We start from the raw sequence: 19,284 nt of genomic DNA, 5'->3' as shown, positions 1-19,284 counted from the left end.
ACAAAAGGAAAAGGGAAATGTTTGCTTAGGAAAATTTCAGAGGTAAAGTGTAGCATCCTAAAGAAGAAAGCAAAATAATACCGTGCATATGTGAGTTCAGGGTTTTTTTCCCTTGGAATCCTTTGGATCCCATGAAAGGGTAATTTTGACCATTCCAACTGAATTTTTGAACCACCACGGTTTGTACCTTGGAACATTTGGGACTTAACTATTGACCGAGGCCTCATTAGAAAACGGTGTGACAGCTGTGGCTGTTTTCTTCTTCCCCAAAACTGTGAAGGTTGGGGCTGTGAGCGTTTGTTCAGTGTGGACAACTGGACGCAGTTTACTTGTCTTCTTCCCAAAGGAACTTTCTTTACCTCTACCCCTGCCTTACCCGCCTCCCCGAAGAAGAGAGCTCATTTTGGTCCAAAATACAAGTTGTTTAAGCTCAAAATCTCGGGATCCTATTATTCCAGTCACTTCAGCCCCCAATTCTGTGAGCAGAGTCTGTTTCCTCTGCACGCCTGAAATGTCCTCTCCTTCAGTGAAGAAGTCTTGCTTTTCCGCCCCGTCTCTGCTGCCCTGCGCTATCACATATCTGATAGACTGGCTCACCTCTTTCCTGCCAGCTGCTAGAATAAGTATGTAACTGTTAAAATTGTGCAGACGCTCCGTGATCACCTAAACTCGCTCTATTCTCCCCGTCTGGGCGGCACAAGCTCACGGCTCCTGTGCTCTTGCCCCAGCCCGTGTCTGACTGGCTGGCCGGCCGCCGACCTTGGCCACGGCGGCTCTGCTTCTCCAAGGGGCTTCCTAAGCAACGGAGGCTTCAGACGAGACACGACTGAAGTCGCTCGGCTCCGAGCCCCAGGGCCCTCCTGCGCGCGCCCCCCAAGTCCAGACGCCCCAGCCTTCAGGGCCAGCTGCCTGCTCGCGTCTGCCCTGAAGGCTTCACCTTTTCCTAAGATGTGTTCCTCCCAGATCTTAGCTGGATCCCCGTACTCTGTGCCGTTCTCCATTGTTCCCTGTGATCCTGGCGCCTCGCGTATTTGTCCAGCATCTCCTGGCGAGAGCGCCTGCACACGTCACCTCCTGTCATCTCTGCCGTACGGGGGAGATTTGCGAGCTATTATCTTCATCTTCCAGATGAGGAGCCTGGGCCAGCTGTCTGATGGGACTGGTCCCACGGCCTCGCCGCCCACCCGGGCAGAGCTGGAATCGGAGCGCAGGCCTCTAACTGCCGAGATGAGACTCCTTGTCTTCTGTGGGGCAGTGTTTCTTGTCAGTAAGGTCTCACTCCCCCCAGGCCAGGGACACTTTCCTTCCTTTTCCTTCCTTTACCCACCTAGCTCATCAAAGGCAAAGTGAAAGCACAAAGTACAGGTACTTCCTGAATTAAAGGAAGCTCCTGTAGCCCCTTCCTTCTCTGTCTCTCAGCCCTGCCTCTGCCTCTTGCCTCCTGCAGCAGGGAAGATCCCTTGTCCTTCTACCAGAGGACCTTGCTGCGTCAAAGTACCTATGTGCCCTCCAGCCCATTTTTCCGTAAAATTCTTTCCTCCTTTTTTATGCATTATATGTAGATTATCACTGAGTTTTACTTTATTCTCTTAGGTTTATTTTTACTGAATACTCATCTGTACCTTTTGAGTTTTGAACTTGGTGAATGTATTGACTATTCAGAAATAATTTTAAATGGCATGATACAGTCCTAGCCCAAGATTCTTAGGAGAATAAAAAGAGAAAATGGTTGTACAAGTGCTTCGCAATTCGTAAAGTTATTACAGTTGCAAAGAGTGAAGGTTATTCCGCTGTCACGGTACGTCCTGTTGTCACCAGGTGACCAGGTCAAGGCACAGTCTCTTTTTCTTGGTATTCTTCAAGTATCATCAACCTCGTATGATTCAGACCAGCATGGTTTTCAGAAATAAAAGCTGTGCGTGTGTCAATGCTCTCATTAGTTAACTTTTCCCTTGAGAAGAAGTATGGCAAATCTTCAGATGGCTAAAGCAGTGACTATACTAAGAATTAGCCATTGGGTTTAAGTTCATAAAAGATCTACGCGTTTTTACTCTTTCATTATTACTCCCTTTTTTCTGCATAAAATTTTATCTGTTTTATTAATGTGAATATTTTATTCACTATTAAATTATAATTATTAATACTTACTTGCCTACTTTGTACTCAACCTTACGCTAAGAGTATTATGGATACTAGGAAGTATGAACTAATTGTGCTTCAGCTGGAAAGATAACATGTGTGCACGTAAGATGCTTGGAGGTTGATTGTAATAATCAGACGATGATGACACCAACACCAGGTTAACGTGCTCGGAGCCTCCCATGGGGGCCGGTAAGCTGTCCTTCCAGCTGCTGTCTCCCCGCTCCCCCACCCCCAGAGTGAGTGGTCCATTAGTCATCACTTCCAGAATGGGCTTTTTGAAGCTCCCTGCTAAACATGAGTCATTTCTATTCAGTATCATCAATGCCCATGATATGAGGTCCCACCAGATCCTGAGCTCCTCGGGAGCAGGGACCAGGCCTTGGTCATGCTTGTTTTTCCAGTTCCTAGCACGGGAGGGAAAAGGGAAGGGTAGGTGAGGGCAGATAGTTCGGAGGTGTTGACTGTCAGGGACACTAGGAGTTCAGCACGGCAAGACCAGCATGGTTGGATCAGTTAGGAAGGTTCTATGAAGGAAGCGAAGCATGACGTCATTAACGTTTGTCATATAATGTAGAACAGAACAGAACTCCAGAAACCTGTGTACTATTCCATTTTCCTTATAGAAGTATAAACCTTTGTGTGTGTGTGTGTGTGTGTGTGTGTGTGTGTGTGTGTGTACATACACACGTATCTGTTAGTGGGTCTGCATACGTGCATAGCTCTTAAGGAAGACCTATCTTTTCCACTGCATGTGTCTGTATGCTTGAGTTATTTTAGTGTTGTGTTTTCATGTGTGGCTTTTTTTTTTAAGTGGGAGCAAGGGAAAAATTGACGTTGACTTAAGAAGATGAAGTTTGAGAAGATAGGTGAATGAAATGGGGAATAAATTAAGCAAAACTCTAGGCAGTTTGTGGTTTTCTGAGAATAATGAAGCTACCATTAAAGTATAAGAAGATTTGGGAGAGCAGTAAATGGGACATAACATTACAAGTAGAATACTGTGATGTTATGAAACACTTCCAAGTTGGCATTGGACTGAGAACCTTTAAGGTCTTACCATAAATTTTGAGCCAGAAAGATATATCTTTAATGGATATATGTTAAAGATAGGAGACCTTTCTTTTTCTTTCTTTCTTTCTTTTTTTTTTTTAAATTACAAACCATTGTTAGACAACAGTTGGCAGCTTCTCTGGGCAAGGAATGCAATTTTAGGTTAAATAGAAAGGAAAAGTACCAGGTGTTAAGGAAATAACAAATACTACTGTAGGTTAGTATTTGTTACTAATAGATGCAAAAGGAAAACAATACATTTAACACACATAATAAAATTCTTTCTCAAAAGTTAACTGAAATGCAAAGTTTGTGTCTCCAACACTGATTTTCTATCCATTAACATGTAAACATGAGGGGAGATTCCGTTTTTCCCAACCCTGTATATGGGGTCACCAGACTTAGCAGATAAGATCAGGACACCCAGTTCAATTTGAATTTCAGATAAATAACAAATAATGCAATATTTGAGACATATGCTAAAAAATTATTTGTTGTTTATCTGAAAATCAAATTAAACTGAAGTCCTGTATTTTACCTGGAAACCTAACTCTACTGCTGTTGCTTCTGCCAACGTGAAGGAACTGGACCCAGACATGAGTAGCAGTAGCCACAGAGAATTCAGAATCTTGCCAGTGTATTTGGTAAAGATGGAGCAGAGAATAGCAACAGAAGTGAGGTAGATTGTGTAGTTCCTGGGTCAGTGGTTCTCAACCCGAGGTGATTTTGCCCCCCAGGGACACCTAGCGATGTCTGGAGACATTCTGGGACATCACGGCTGGGTGGGGGGCGGCTGCTGAGCGTCCCTCAGTGCCCAGGACGGCCCCCAGCAGGGTCACGTGGTCCGAAACCCTGCTCCCTACTGATGAGGACGGTGTGCTGGAGGAGGGGCGGGCTCGCAGGCTCCGGAGGCAGACGTAAAACTGGGCTCACGTCTCAGCTCTGTGCGGGGTTTGCAAGTCACCTCGCTCTTCTGAGCCTGTTTCCTGAAACCTGAACTGGAGATGTTTCTTTGCAGGAAATTTTCAGGAATAAAAGAGCCCAGGGTTGGCCTTGACGAGCACTCTTCCGCATTCAGCACGGGCTGGGTCTTGGTCGGATGCCGAAGCTCGAAGGGTGAAGCAGGTTCAGGATACACGATGCGCGTCCGCGGGGCGCAGGGATGAAGTCTCAGCTGGGCGTGAAGGGAGGACGCGCGGAGCAGGGTGGCTGTGGGCTGAGCCGGGCTCACTCTGCCAGGCAGACGGCGTCTTCAGAGCCTGGTTCCCTTCTGAGTTTTCACCTCACAGGGCTTGCGTGTGAAAGCGTGAATTTGTTCTTCCTGATGTGTGTCCCTTTGTGAAATCTGACTGCGGAGCTCCTCCTGATTGAAATAATGTAAGAAAGAGAGGTCTGACCAGAGGTTTCTGAATGCAGGTGCTGGCACTTTTCCTCAGGCAAAGCCACTCTCAGTGATAGATTTTCCTTTTCTTTCTCCTTCTTTCTCCCCCTTCCTCCCCGTCCTCCTCCCACTTCGCCTGCCCGCTCCCTGGGAGCCCCTGCAGTCTTCAGGGCTCTGTCAGTGTTGGGAGGAGGAGATGGGAGGAAGGAGCACGGCCTGGTGAGGGTGTCAGTGTCACCTATAAGCCATGTGACCTTGGATCGTCACCACCCTCCAGGCCTCATCCACCCCATCCTTAGAAAGGGGCCTAATCCCGGCCTCATGGGTTGAGAAGCTTACGAAATAGAATCACAGATAAAGATGGCTTTGCCCCGCTCGCTTTCTTGTAGCAATTCATTGGAAATTCAGTGAAACATGTTGACTTCAGCTTGAACATAGAAGTTCATGCTTTGTTCTTGGGACACAAACCTCCGGATTCTTATCTGTTTTTACCTGAAAGTCGTAGCCATGTTCCATTTATTGAGCAACATCAACTCAATATTTCTGAAGAAACACGGCTTTCCCAACTGAAGCATATTCCGATTATTTCAGATAATTGTTTTGAAAGTCTAAAGATACTGCGTCATCACACTGTTCACTTTCAAGGAGTGACTTGGCTGGCAAATGTATGAAGAGCTGTGTTTTCAGTCTCCTTTCTCGAGCTGGGGTTAGACGCTTTCTCTCCACCTGTGCCTCTGACTCTGCTTGACGGCCCGGGACAGTGTCCAGAGCTGGAGAAACAGCTCCCGAGCCTATTTTTGTATTATCAAAAGTACACCTGGGCAGGTTCTGGTAGCCTTGGGTGGGGCTCTGTTCAGAATTTGTTTCAGAAGAGCGCTGGGAAGAGCAGAGAAATGAAATGATTTAAGGGAACCCCTTTCCTCCCCGCCCCCCGTGATTTGTTGTCACATTTCCACAGGAAAAAGTAGACTTCTGTCATTTCACCCATTTTTGGTACTGTTGAATTTAGGCATTCCAGGAAAACTACTTAAAAGTTACTTTTTCACATCCAAACCAGTGGTTTAAATAGAGTGCAGGTGATAACATCATACATTTCTAGCCTAGCACTCGCTTTGTATTTTTCCACTCCAAGTACAGACACTGTTTTCTGTGTTGTGCATTATTTTTCTGAGCCAGATTTGAGTAAGAGTCTTCTTAATACTCGAGATGAAAATTATCAAGTCATCTGGTCTGAGGTCAGGCTGCGCTCTCGCTGCCCTAGAATATGGCTGAGCAGGTTACAGCAGGACAGGGAGTGGTACCCTGGGGGCCTCTCAGAATTCTGGCAGCTGCTTATCCCTCTCACCCCACAGGGGTAGGATGGGAACAGAGCAGTGAGGCTGTGAGGCAGATTTCACGAGTGTGCATTTCTGTTCACGTTGAGGAAATAAAGCAAAGGTTTAACAGCCCCTTTTTTGCAATTTTTGCCCACCCTGTGCCTCCAAAATGTACCATTGTGGTGTTAGTCTGACTGGTGTTCTCATGGTCAACTCACGGGCTTCTCGGCCTTTCCGTGGCTCATGTCATAGCACCAGCATGAAATTGCAGTGGTAGAACACACTTCTTCGTAGAACAAGGGCATTGCTAAGAAGTGCTTCGCTTTTGCTGTCGCTGACTAGTTCCCAGGGCTAATTTAGGCTAGGAGACTGTAGTTTTCATCGCCCCCAAAGCTGAAAAATAAGAATACATTTTCCTTTTGCTGTAAATTATCTCAGGGGTCACTCAGCAGTTTCCACTCTTCTCCATGAGCCCCCTGTGTTGGGGAGAGTGACAGAGGATGGAAGGCTAATCCGCTAAAGAGGAATGCTTCCTCGTGAGTAAAACGCTAGCAGTATCTGGAGGGACGGAGCCAAGTCATGTTGCTTCGCAAAGCAGATCGCTCACCTTCCGAGAGCAGGTCTCGTCCCGGCTCCTTCAGAATGGGAATTTCAGCGGGGATAGGCTGCCGTCATGGTTTTCCAGCATTCGTGTTATCGGCCTTAACTAATATTTTGTGTGTAAAATAAAAGATGAAATATCTACTGTTATTTTTGTTTTACTTCAGCCGTAATCAACCATAATTTTTCAAGCATATGTTTCCATTTTACTTTATGTTGCAAATCCTCTGAGGGCAGTCCCAAGCGCTTCCTTTAACTGCCCCTCATCGAGGTGGTAAATGGCCTCCTTCAGCTGCACTGAGCTTAGAGACGGCTTCCGGCGGCGGCTGGGATGGGCTGGTGACCTCGGCTCCCGTGGCCTCTATCAGCGGTGGGCCACGTTATTGATAGGAGCCAAGATATTGACAGTCTGTGCTTGGAAGGAAAATAGGAGTTTGATATGACATATTGTGTGTCTCAGCAAGACTCATAAATAATTTTGACAAGTTTTTGTATGCATGGGAAAGTCCTTGATTCAGCCTCCCATAAAAATAAACTTCTATTATGGAATGTATTTGTCAAGTGGCTGCTTGATGGATGGGGCTGCGTTTACCCCTTGGCAGTTCGATGAGTTTTAGATGCACAGCTTACCGGAGAGGATTTACAGGCAGTACAGAAATAATTATTCAGTATGAAATGCATAATTCCGGTACCTGAATTTTCATTTTTTTATTATATTTTGTTTCTGTTGCATTTGTGGCCTCTAAAACAAAAGAACTTGCTTTTTTTTTTTTTCTTTTTGAGCTATTGTTTATTGAGGTTTCATGTTGAACAATCTGATTCAGCCCCGATCCTGTTCCAAACTTAGCTGGTATATTTTCATTAAATTGGTAATTTTAGTTTTTTTTCCTTAAGAAAGACTTATTCTTTTTTAAATTATAAGCTATTTAGAAAATTCAATTTTATTAATAAGATTGAAAACCTGGACATAGATCGTCTTATTTTTTTCTGAGGTTATCACAGCTATCTGCTTATTTGAACATAATTGCAGCTCCACCCACATAATCTGCTCCAGAAAGCAGAATTTTAAATTTACGCTCTTGTCTCTTCGAAGTAAAGCTTTAAAATGTCTTTTTCTCCCCCCTAAATTATACTTAGAATTGCTTTCTCATCAGCCGTACACACTCGAGTTGGTGCCCTTGAACAAGTGGGAAACTTTAGAAAGTCTTCAGTCCCCACACCTGTGATGTCATCCAGCTTATTGCACTAGGTGAGCTGCTACCTGGTGTCTGGTGGGGTAGACGTGCCTCTCGCCTGGGGGATGTGTATTCGAGAAAACTAACGTGAATGGTGGGTCCATAGGAGTTGTGATTCTTCATTAGGACGTGGCACTGACATTTTCAGAATTCCCATTGGTTGAATCTCGATTAAATAAAGTCTGGGATCCTCATAGGAAGCTGTGGTGAAGGCCTTCCCTGAGAGTGGCGTGAAGGATAAATAAAAAGTTTCATTATGTTCTTTATTCTTAGAAATAATTTGTTAAAGTATCTAAATACTTTTTTCAGTAATGTTAACAAATACTTTCTGATCAATTGCTATGTGTCAGATGCTTTGCTATGAGCCAGGGTACAGAGTAAAAAAGCAGCTGCTGCCTTCAAGGAGTTCTTAATCTAGTCCAGGAGAAAAACATGTGAATAGGTAATTACGCAAGACACAGGAAGTGCTTGGGGCATTTGTATCCAGTGCCTCAGGGTTCACAGACAGGCTCACTCAGTTTGCTGCAGTGTGTGGAGCCAGGAGCTCGGTTTTGAAGGTGTTTTCTAGACAAAGTGGGGGACCTGCATTCGAGGCAGGCGGAGTCATCACTGCAAACTCAGGGGCTCAGAGTGGGTACATGTGGCATGGCTCGTCAAAGGCCCTGTGTTTGCAAGTGGCTGGACAGGGAACTTGAGAACAACTTGTGAAGGTCGTTGCCTGCCCTGCTCAGGGGTTCAGGCACGAGCCGTGGGCAGCGGGGCGCCTGTGGGGACTTTATTCATCACCTTCGTGCGAGTCACTGAAAGGGCACAGCGGGTGTCTATTGGATGGATGCCTGACGTGTTTCAGGCACTGTCCCCTGCGCTGCGGGCACAGCGCTGACAAAGGTCAGAACTGCCCGTGGGCCTTACAGCCTGGTGGAGGAGCAGGGCACTAAATCCCTATTCAGATGACCCTGTGAGCGCAGTCGTGAGGCAGGCCCTGGGGGACAGCACGGGCTGCGGGGCTAGAGCTGCGCCGTCATCCCGTGCCAGCGGCCAGGAGAGCCTCCACGAGGGGTGCCCCCTCCACGCGTCCCAGCAGAGCTGCCAGGTGACAGAGCCCGTGGAGGGTCGCCCCGGAGAGTATGGGCGTCCTTGTGTCCATTCCCGGCTCCTCAAGATGACTTCCTACAACAAGGACCCAAGAGTCCACGAGCTCTTGATTCAAGTCCTTTGGTAACTGGTGCCCAGAGGCCCCCAAGGTAGCATCTGCAGCTCCCGGTTTCCCACGACTTCTCACCACACTTTCTCCTACATGTTCATGTCAACAACATCCCAATATGTGCAGCAGAAAAGCTCTTACGATTACTAGTGACATGGAACGTTCTTTCATATGTTTATTCGTCATTTGTATTTTTTACTATGTGAATTCTTGTTCCTCTTTTAACTTTATTTAATGATTTTTTTTGTTTTTAAGATAAATATATATGTGTGATTTCTGACTTTAGTGTCATACCTCTCTACTTCAGGGTTATAGGAACATTTCTACTACAGTCTGGTATTTTTGTTGTTTCAGTCTTTACAAATCTAAACCTTTAATCCACTTGGTGGAACATATTTTGGTATAAAGTCTGACATAAAGCACTAACTTCATTTTTTCCCCACATAGTTATTTTCCCAATGTATTTATTGAACGGTCCGTACTTTCCCTCTTTGATTTTAAATGCCACCTTTATCTCCTGTTCAGTTCCCACATGTATTTTATTTGCTCCACAGTTTCTTTATTCTGTTCCATACACTTACCTCTCTTCTCTTCTATCAGTGACCCACTTTCTTTCTTATGCATTTCGGTTTTAATATTGAATAAGACCGATTCCTTCATTTCTCCTTTGTTTCATACATTCTTCCAGGGTAAACTGTAAGTAAATGGTCCTCTTTATAATTTTAAAACTTCCTTTACAGAAACACTATTTCTCACCAGTTACTCAAGTTTTTAGTCCTTCAACCAATTATTTTTCCTGTATAGTTAATATTTTTGTAGCAGTTGTGTGTAGAATTTTTCAATTATATTTTATTTATCTATCATTTTTTATTGGTATAGAGAAAAACTCTTTATTTTTGTCTATTTTTCTTACATCAAGCCACTGTATCTTGTCCTTTTGATTCACAGCTGATTATCTTACACCTTCTGGTAGTCGCACATATTTTAATCCACTGGCAATAAGTGATAGACAGGGACGTAACCAAACTGTAAGGTCTAGTAGGTGTAGTCAAGTAAATGAAAATCCCCCAGCTCAAAGGCATCAGCCCTATGTATTCCACTACTTAAGGATACATATTTGTTAACAGATTTTTTTTTAAATATATTTGGCTGCACCAGGTTATTTTTAAATGTAAGTGCCCAAGGAAAACTGAACCATGTATCCCCTTGTTCAGTGGCTCAGTTCCTAGTTAAGTGTTGATAACATTGAAATAACTGTTCCATGAGGCTGGATTAAGGAAGAGAAATAAGGAATTGTGTGCCAATGGCAAGCTGGAATAATAGCACTTGTTAACACTGTGCTAAGCTTCTCACACCTATGAAAGCACTTGATCTTCATAAACCCTGTAAGAGTGGAATTGCCCTTGTTTCACAGTAAAGCAAGTCCAGACGCAGATAGTTTAAGTAACTTGTTCAAGGTACAAGTGGCAGAGCCTGGATTTGAACCCTTCAATTTGAGGTCAGAACCCAACTCTTAAGTACCGTGCGGTACTGTGGAGAAAGGAGTCATGTATTGCCACACTCAACATTGCAACAATGTTTTTAGCTTATATTTTTTCTAAAAACAGAAATCCCAGGTAATTTGTTCTTTTTTTTTTCTTAATTTTTAAATTTTTATGCAGTTTTTAAAGGTTACTTTCTACTTACAGTTATTACCAAATATTGGCTCTGCTCCCCGTGTTGTACAGTACGTCCTTGAGCCCATCTTACACACAGTAGTTTGTGCCTCCCCCTCCCCCCCACTGGTATCCAGTTTTTTGTTCTCTGTATCTGTGAGTCTGCTCCTTTTCGTTATATTCACTAGTTTGTTGTACTTTTTAGATTCCACACATAAGTGATAGCGTACAGTATTTGTCTTTCTCTGCCTGACTGACTTCGCTTAGCATAGTGCCCTCCAGGTCCATCCATGTAGCTGCAAATGGCAAAATTTTGTTCTTTTTTATCGCTGAGTGGTATTTCATTGTCCAGGTAATTTGTTCTAATCAGAATTGCATCTTACATCAGTGATATCTTGAACTTAAAGAAATGAAGTAGAACGTCTTGAATTGTAAAGTCAGGAAAGGCACAGCACAAGACAGTGACGTGACGTGGGAGAAGCCTTTAAGGGGGACATCTTGCAGATTTTGTTGTTGTTTTGTCTGGGACCTTTGTGCCAGCCATTCTGTCCGTTTCTTCTTTAAAACTTAGTCAAAAGAACTACTAATATATTCCACAGCACAATCACAGCCATTAGGCTGAACAAGTGAAACCATACCCAGAAAGCTGTGAGTCCTGTACTCATCAATATGTATGAAATTCTAGAATAGGCAAAACTAATCAAAGACTAAAAGAAAGAAAGCCACAACAACGGTTGCCTCTGAGTGGGGAGAGGAGAAGGGGCAGGAACCAGGGAACTGTCTGCAGTGATGGAAATGTTCTGTCCAGAGACAGCAGGTGGGTTACATGGTGCGGCCACTTGTCTAAACTGGACAGATAAGATTGGCACATTTTCATGCATGCAAATTTTACCTTAAAATACTGTAAAAATAAATAATAATAATTGAGTGGAGTTCAGGTGAGAGTAGAAGAATATGAGAATGTTGATAATTGTGGAAAGTGGGTGATGTTTCACAAGAGTTTATTATATTATTTTGTTTAGTTTAATATCTTTGAAATTTTTTATAATAAAAAAGTTTTAATGAAAAATAGTGGGACTAGTTTGTAGGGCTGCATAGTTCACCACTTCTCCCAGGTGAACTTGGCACCAGCATCAAGGCTAACCCATTCCATTCTGTCCAGTGTCCCTTTTCTCTGAGTTTCGAATCTCTACGTTGAAGAAGGAAGGAGGAAATGAAAGAAGCTGGCCTTGAAACAGGCCTCAGGGCATTTCATAAACTTAGGTTTGTGAAGAGAGTGATCTCTTTGATCTGTTTCTTAGTGGGGAAAGGCAAGGGTGATAAGGCCCAGGTAATGTAAACAAATAATTACTGTTGATTGAGTAGCTAATATGCCCGGATCAGATTCAAGCCTTTTGCATGCTTGTAGATTTATGCTGCCTTCAGAGATGGTCCTCTCGCTGGCTCCATCCCTGGGTGCTGGCTCCATCCCCGGGTGCCGATGCGTACTTCCTAATCACGGGAGTCCTCCAGGTGTCCTTTCCCTGAGAGGCACCTGTTGAATGACCAGGTGCTCAAGGTCTCCAGCAAGCCCGGCCTCAGCTGCTTGCTGTGTCATGGAGAATCTAACTCAGAGGTGGACAGACTCACCCGCAGGTTGTTAGCCTGGAGCCTGATTCCCAGTGGTCTCACCCCTGCCAGGGTGGCCCTTACTTTTATAAGGACCCATGGCCAAAGAAAAAAGTTGTGGATTTCGGAGTGAAACTAGGTGAAACAAAAGTAAGAAGCCAAAGTTTTTATCCAGATGGACTCTACAAACGTGACTTTTTTTTTGTTTACTTGAAAATGGCTTTCTGGAGACACATGGGAATTTGGACAGTTAACAGTGGGGGCCGAGGGGGGAGGGGGACATTGACCAGGGCTGTGACACAACCTGCAGAAGAAAGAGGTCGCTCTCTAAGGAGGGTACCCCACTCCGCTTCACTTACTTTGGCCAGAGCAGCCAAGAAACTCTGTGAAAAATTTACTCTTTCATTGGGAGAAAGGCCCTAAATGAAATATAGTCAGCAGAATCCAGGAGTCCAGAGAAGAACTAAACTCCTGGGGCAGGAAGGCTTTCCGAAGGATCCTTCTGTGAACTGGGCCCTTGAGAAAGAGCCCCCTAGCGAGGAATCAGCAGGAAGAAAATTGGGGCTGGGCGGGCTGGGCAGAGATGCCGACCTGGAGGCACACCTGCCGGGGTGAAGTGCTTGTGTTGGGGTTTGTAGGAGGTGAGGGGGCAAGGTTCTTGCCTGCCTGAAATTTTTAAGCAAGGAAAGGATGGCAAGAAGGTCAACATGACTTATAATTGATTGGTAAAAAGCAGTCTTCTTGGATCTTACTTCTAAATTATCTGAACTAATTAATCTTTGTGACTAAAAGTTATAACTCGAGCCTGTTTGTTACAAAACAGTTAGATACAGGCTTACTTGCATTTTTTTATTCCTTTCTAATTTAAGTGTATAAATTAGCCTTAATCTATAGCTGATGAGTTCGTCTAGCAAACTGACACAAAATTACAATAAAATTAAAAATGTAATGAGTGGAAATCTTGAAGAAGAAACAGTGACTTAGAATAGACCAAAGTACCTTAAATCACTTTGTGGCAGTGTTTCTCGGCCTCGTCTAGAGGCTTTAGTCATTGCAGTAGCCACGTTCCAGTCGTGGGGGACCAGAGACTCATGGGGGCTGTTAGTAGAACAGGTTAGGGTGATAACTCACCGAGAGCCGTCCACACAGCCAAACTGACAAAGCCTACACGGTCCTATGTCACCAGAATAAGAAGTGGGTCCCTGGGGGTGACTTGCTAGCCCTTTAGTGCCTATGCGCATAGAGTTGGGAACCTCATTTCCAGAAAGTTTGCTGTGTTTACTTAGCGGGGAACGTTTGCTTTTTGTGTCCAGGCAGCTGACACGATCAGAGGTGGTGAACCCTGCCTGCTGAACGTCTCAGTCTCATTGGAATCAGCAGCAGTTGCGTGAACACAGCAGTATTTACAGCACTGTGGATGCCCAGCTGCTCCAGCGTGCAGCCATGGTGGACCCCGAAGGAACACTCTTGCCGCGCCCCGCGTTCCCCCTGAGATATAGGGAGCTCTGTTGCTGCCTGCATCTCTCTCCTGGGCCCTGGGCTAATCTAGGTTCCACACGCCTCCCGTTTATGGAGCCATCTAAACGAATGTTTTCCTTAAGGAAAAGCACACGTTTGGATAGCAAACAAGTCCTAACGTCTATGCAACACTGCTCTTTCATATAGCAAAGAATGGTCCCTTGTCAGGAGCAGTCAAATCCTCCTAGAAATAACAGAGCACTAGGCATCCCCAAGTGGCCCAAAGGAAGCTTCATTGTATCCGCGCCAGGCTGTGAGAAGGAAACTTGGTGGGACGTGGGCACCCTGAAAACCTGTGTGGAGTCAAGGGTTAAAATCTGAGTCTCACTTATGAAGCCACTCCTGGTTTGTGCTTAGTTTTGGTTTTCGTTATTTTAAATTAACGAAATCATTGACTTGTAACAAGTAAAACAACTCGTTACAATAAAGAAAAAGATCATCTCCTCGCATACCCACAAATCGCTGTTCACAGCTCAGTGTGTACCAGCCTTCTATGAATAAGAAGTTGTGCCCCTTACAAATATTTTGGAAGGGGACGGGATACACGTGATTCTGTAATTTTCGTTTTTCCTCCAGATCAATAAATACAGATCTAATTAGTCATCGGAATCAGTACATAACATGTAATGGGGCGGGCACCGTGGCTTCATCACCCTTCCCTTATACGTGGACATATGGCAGTTTTTCTTTGCTACTATAGACAGGGCTCTGTTAGTTATTATTGTACGTGAAAAACATCTTTGCTTACGAATGACGTGAATCCAAACGATAGCGAAAAATAGTAAGAAAATATTGATCCATTTAAATATTTTTTCTAAAGTCAGAAAATACTTGTAATTAGTATTCAATGGATTTTTGTTAAATGAAAGAATAAATATTGGATTCTTTCAATATTTTTAAAATGTCAAATAGAATCTACTTCAGTGGTACCATTTTTATAAACTGAATGTGTCTTAAACTTGCATCATACTTCCCCTTTGAAAAGGCTTATAAGAGGTAAGTATAAATAATGGGGCAGTCTGGCACATTATATTTGTTTGAAATACTTTCTGTATGAATTTTGCCCGATGACAAAATTGACTTTTTCTGGCCAGTGTTTGGAAAGTTTTTATAATAGCCAAATAAAGGTACATAAATACCCATTGAGAATAGTGGAATTTAAATTCACATTTAGTGTTTAAATATTTATTACATGCTATATTAAAACCCTCTTTTAAAACCTGCAAACACGAGTTTCCCCCTGGTTTTTGATATATTTAAATGTTAAAGTCAATCGATAACGCTAACGCTGACAGTTGTTTGCTGGGACAGTCGAGCCCTCACGTTCTGGAGCGTCGTCAGTACCTCTGCGAATGGCGTCTTTGGGCACCTGCATCGTGAGTTGGCTGGGATGAACGTCGCTGCGCTTTAAAAGCACCATCAGAGCAAATAGGACGAAGAGGCAGGCTCTGGGGGAGTCTAGAGCGTATGATGCATAAATGAGCCATAATCATTTTAACCCTCAACATTTCGTTTTCAAGTGTTACTACACTTTGCAGCAGGCTTCTAGAAGTAACCTCAACTGAAAGCATTTCTCCAAAATTATTGAAATTATTAAGGAAAGGTTAGAAGCAGATCTCCCCCATAATCTCAACTGATTAAGCATCTGGGTAGAATTTGCCCTAAGAACCTCTGCAGTCGAACAAGAATGAAGGACAAAAATCTTAACTTTGTTGTGAATTTGCTGGTTTGCAATTCAATTTGTTATAGAATTGTTAACCTAATTTCATAATAGCAAAGGAGGTATATAAATACTTTGTTTCATGAGTGGCTAGTTTTCTTCATTAAAATATACCTTTTATCACTTTAGATACATACTAGCTTCAGCTGCTAGTAGCTCCATGGAGATTTTTTTTTCCCCCAGATTAACCCAGTAGCTCTCATTACAGAAGGGGGTCATTTTCTTTAACGGCTCCTAGAAGTTTCGGCACAGCCTGTGCCACTGCCGTAGTTGACAGAGAGCACCTGATTCTGTGAGGGGGAAGGACACCAGCCCGGCGCCCTGGAGTTGGAAACTTTCTCCTTAATGTTTGCTATATTTATTTATCCTATAATTGAATACACAGTCATTTTGCTGTGCTGCAGATTGCCTACGTGGGAGTCAAGATGCATATTTAATGCCTGATTTAAAAAGAAAAATAGATGCAGTGACATGTGGGCAATTTTAGGAAAGTGTGTTCCTTGTAAATTCAAGTAAAGGTCTGGGAGAAACTCGTTTTTCTCTTTCTTAGTGAAGACGTGATGTTTCACAGCAGGAAGTGTTGTAGATCCATATTTATTAAGTGATGAGTAGTTGTTTTTTTCCTTTGCACTTTTAATGACAAATTCAGATGGCAGCAGAGGAGAGAAGTGCCCCCGGCTCTTTGGAGCACACCCTTCCTTCCGCCTCTATCCCTCTCTAATAAAACGCTCGAAAAGGCTTTGTCTAAAAGGGAAAAACATGTGGCTTAGTTACCAGAGGAAAGAAAGCCAGCAGACATGCTCTCTGGATTCTTGCCGGTGAAGCAAGGTGAGGACAGAAGCGTTCACATGTAGTGCGATGTGTGTTAACTGGAGAGGGTTGGTGCCGTGGTTTAAGGGGGCGTCTTCGTCCCATTGAATGGGAAGGCTGGAGGTGCAGTGTACCCCTGGCCAGCCTGCGCTCAGGCTCTCTGCAGGACCACCAGGGACCCCTAAAAGCCCTGATGAAACAGTTTCTAAAGTGTGTATACTTTCTGAAAATAAATTAAGCAAGCGGATTGTTTGCCTTATATTTTTTTCATGTTTTCTTGACTCTTGCCTTTTATAATCAGGTAAACGACACCCAGAACGTTAGGTCACCGGCTAGGCTCTGTGCCTCAGTGTGTGAAGCACTGTTTCTCTTTAGCTGAAGTCCTTGAGGAAATGTGTTCAGTTCTCGACATTTCTGTTGCCAAAAAGACTTCAGATCGCAGGCCAGATCCTATAGAGACTTGTGTATTTTCTAAGAAAAAGCCCTGGACTTCATGTAAGTGCTGCCAGATGGGCAGCAGTGCTGGTTTGGGTCGTCTGGTCCTGCTTAGTTCGGATGGAGGCCAGAGGGAACAAAGCTAGTTTAGACTGACTGGCATGTTCACCGGATGTTTCTCCTTGTTCAGGTTGTTAAACTTACCTTTTCTAAAGAAAGTAGCTAAAATTTTTCCTTTGAGATTCAGGGGGATTAAGAAGTGAAAACTTTCATTATCATTGAGTACCTGATCACCAGTTTGAGTTTTATAACGTTTGGTGCTCCAGATATACATAACCTGTTAGTGTTTCTTTCATTCCAAGACGGTCCTTTGTCCTTTTCCCAGCTTCTGGCTGACACCAAATGCTGCCCCCATTTTAATTTCTTCGAACCTAAGTCATCTCTACTACCTTCTTAAAGGTCAAGCCGTTTGCTTCTTTCTTTTTTTGTCCTTTTATCTTTCTCCAAGTAACTCTGAGTTTGCTTTCAATAAAGATGCACACAACTGCACATTCTTAACCAAATCAGGACTTTTCATTCCAGATAAATGATTCCTCTAATCTCACCACTTGTGCTGTTAAGTGGTCAAATTCTTATTTTTTTTTTTTGATTTTTTAAAATAATTTTTGTTGGAGTATAGTTGATTTACAATGTTGTGTTAGTTTCAGGTGTACAGCAAAGTGAATCAGTTATACATATACAAATATCCACTCTTTTTTAGATTCTTTTCCCATATAGGTCATTACAGAGTATTGAGTAGAGTTCCCTGTGCTATTCAGTAGGTTCTTTTTTTTTTTTTAACATCTTTATTGGAGTATAATTGCTTTACAATGGTGTGTTAGTTTCTGCTGTGTAACAAAGTGAATCAGTTATACATATACATATATCCCCATATCCCTTTCCTCTTGCGTCTTCCTCCCACCCTCCCTATCCCACCCCTCCAGGTGGTCACAAAACCCCGAGCTGATCTCCCTGTGCTGTGCAGCTGCTTCCTACTAGCTATCTGTTTTACATTTGGTAGTGTATATATGTCCATGCCACTCACTCACTTCGTCCCAGCTTACCCTTCCCCCTCCCCATGTCCTCAAGTCCATTCTCTACATCTGCATCTTTATTCCTGTACTGCCCCTAGGTTCATCAGAACCTTTTTTTTCTTAGATTCCATAAATTCTTATTTCACAAATTCTTATTTCTTTTGACCATTTTTTTAACATCTTTATTGGAGTATAATTGCTTTATAATGGTGTGTTAGTTTCTGCTTTATAAAAAAGTGAATCAGCTATACATATCTTTTGACTATTTTTAAACCATCAGCCAAAACAAAATATGTGATAAAGAAGTTTAGTGTGTTGAGGGTAAGGGATATGAGTTACTTTATCTCCATTAATCTTTTTCATTGACGTTTCAAGTACTTTTACTTGTTTTTTTCATCCAAGCTGAAAGTAAAACTTGAAAATAGTTTATCTGTATTGCTACTTTTTCTTCCTTTAAAACGTGTGAGAATTGAATAGGACTGTGCAGATGAACAGAAAGTTCGTTTATGGTTGCTATGTTCCAAGAGTAGTAGCTATTCCACACCAGTGAGTTGGAAATTTCATAGTAATTTAAGAAACATACATCCTGTTACCTGGTTTCAAGAACTGATATGTCTACGATGGAAGATGATGGAGCCTAAATAGATTAATTGTTTTAATTGAAATAGTAAGTTACAGATTTCTTTCCCCTGTATATATAAGCAAGCTGAGTTGGGAGAGAATTGCTGATGTTTTGCTGTTAGGCTAATGTGAAAGGAGTATAACTTCCGGAATATTTCTGTGTGATCAGAAGAAATGCTAAAGAATAGACATTTAATACCACATGCTAACACATATATATGGAATCTTAAAAAAAAAAAAAAAAAGGTTCTGAAGAACCTAAGGGCAGGACAGGAATGACGACACAGATGTAGAGAATGGACTTGAGGACACAGGGAGGGGGAAGGGTAAGCTGGGACGAAGTGAGAGAGGGGCATGGACTTATATATACTACCAAGTGTAAAGTAGATAGCTAGTGGGAAGCAGCCGCATAGCACAGGGAGATCAGCTCGGTGCTTTGTGATCACCTAGAGGGGTGGGATGGAGAGGGTGGGAGGGAGACGCAAGAGGGAGGGGATATGGGGATATATGTATATGTATAGCTGATTCACTTTGTTATACAGCAGAAAGTAACACACCATTGTAAAGCAATTATACTCCAATAAAGATGTTTAAAAAAAAAGAATAGACATTTAAAGTAGAAATATAAGGCAATAAATATTTTAGCTGAAAAATCAATAACAAAATGGAGGTAAAAGTTATTAGTAATTTAATTAAGTCTGTATCATGTGTAAAATTACCGTCAGCGGCCAAGGTATAGATGCTTGTACTTACTGAAATGTAACACTCATATACCATTTGGAAACAAGATGACATATAACGAGCAATAAAAAAATGAAATATTCCAAGATCTCCAATCTGTTTCTGAATAAATGAGATGTGCTCCAGTACAGGAAAGAAAACAGCAGAGAGTTGTTGAAAGAATTATATGAAGATA

The 19,284-nt window shown here is 42.9% G+C and overlaps 1 protein-coding gene across 4 annotated transcripts in view; it reads left to right on the top strand.

Annotated features, from left to right (window-relative positions):
• ZNF407 (zinc finger protein 407) overlaps positions 1 to 19,284 on the top strand; it is a 519,604-nt gene that overhangs the window by 354,271 nt on the left and 146,049 nt on the right. Inside the window, exon 9 of one of the 4 annotated variants that reach the window (XM_082417048.1) lies at positions 13,505 to 16,216. The exons of the other annotated variants lie outside the window; for them this stretch is intronic. Within the exon in view, the coding sequence (XP_082273174.1) occupies positions 13,505 to 13,512 (8 nt within the window). The 3' untranslated portion in view covers positions 13,513 to 16,216. Of the gene's footprint in view, positions 1 to 13,504; positions 16,217 to 19,284 lie in introns of those variants that run through there. 4 annotated transcript variants of the gene reach the window in all.

This window comes from Balaenoptera physalus, assembly GCF_965194825.1.
Source record: "Balaenoptera physalus genome assembly, chromosome: 12".
Lineage (NCBI taxonomy): Eukaryota > Metazoa > Chordata > Mammalia > Artiodactyla > Balaenopteridae > Balaenoptera > Balaenoptera physalus.
This window is presented reverse-complemented; position numbering and strand designations above follow the sequence as displayed.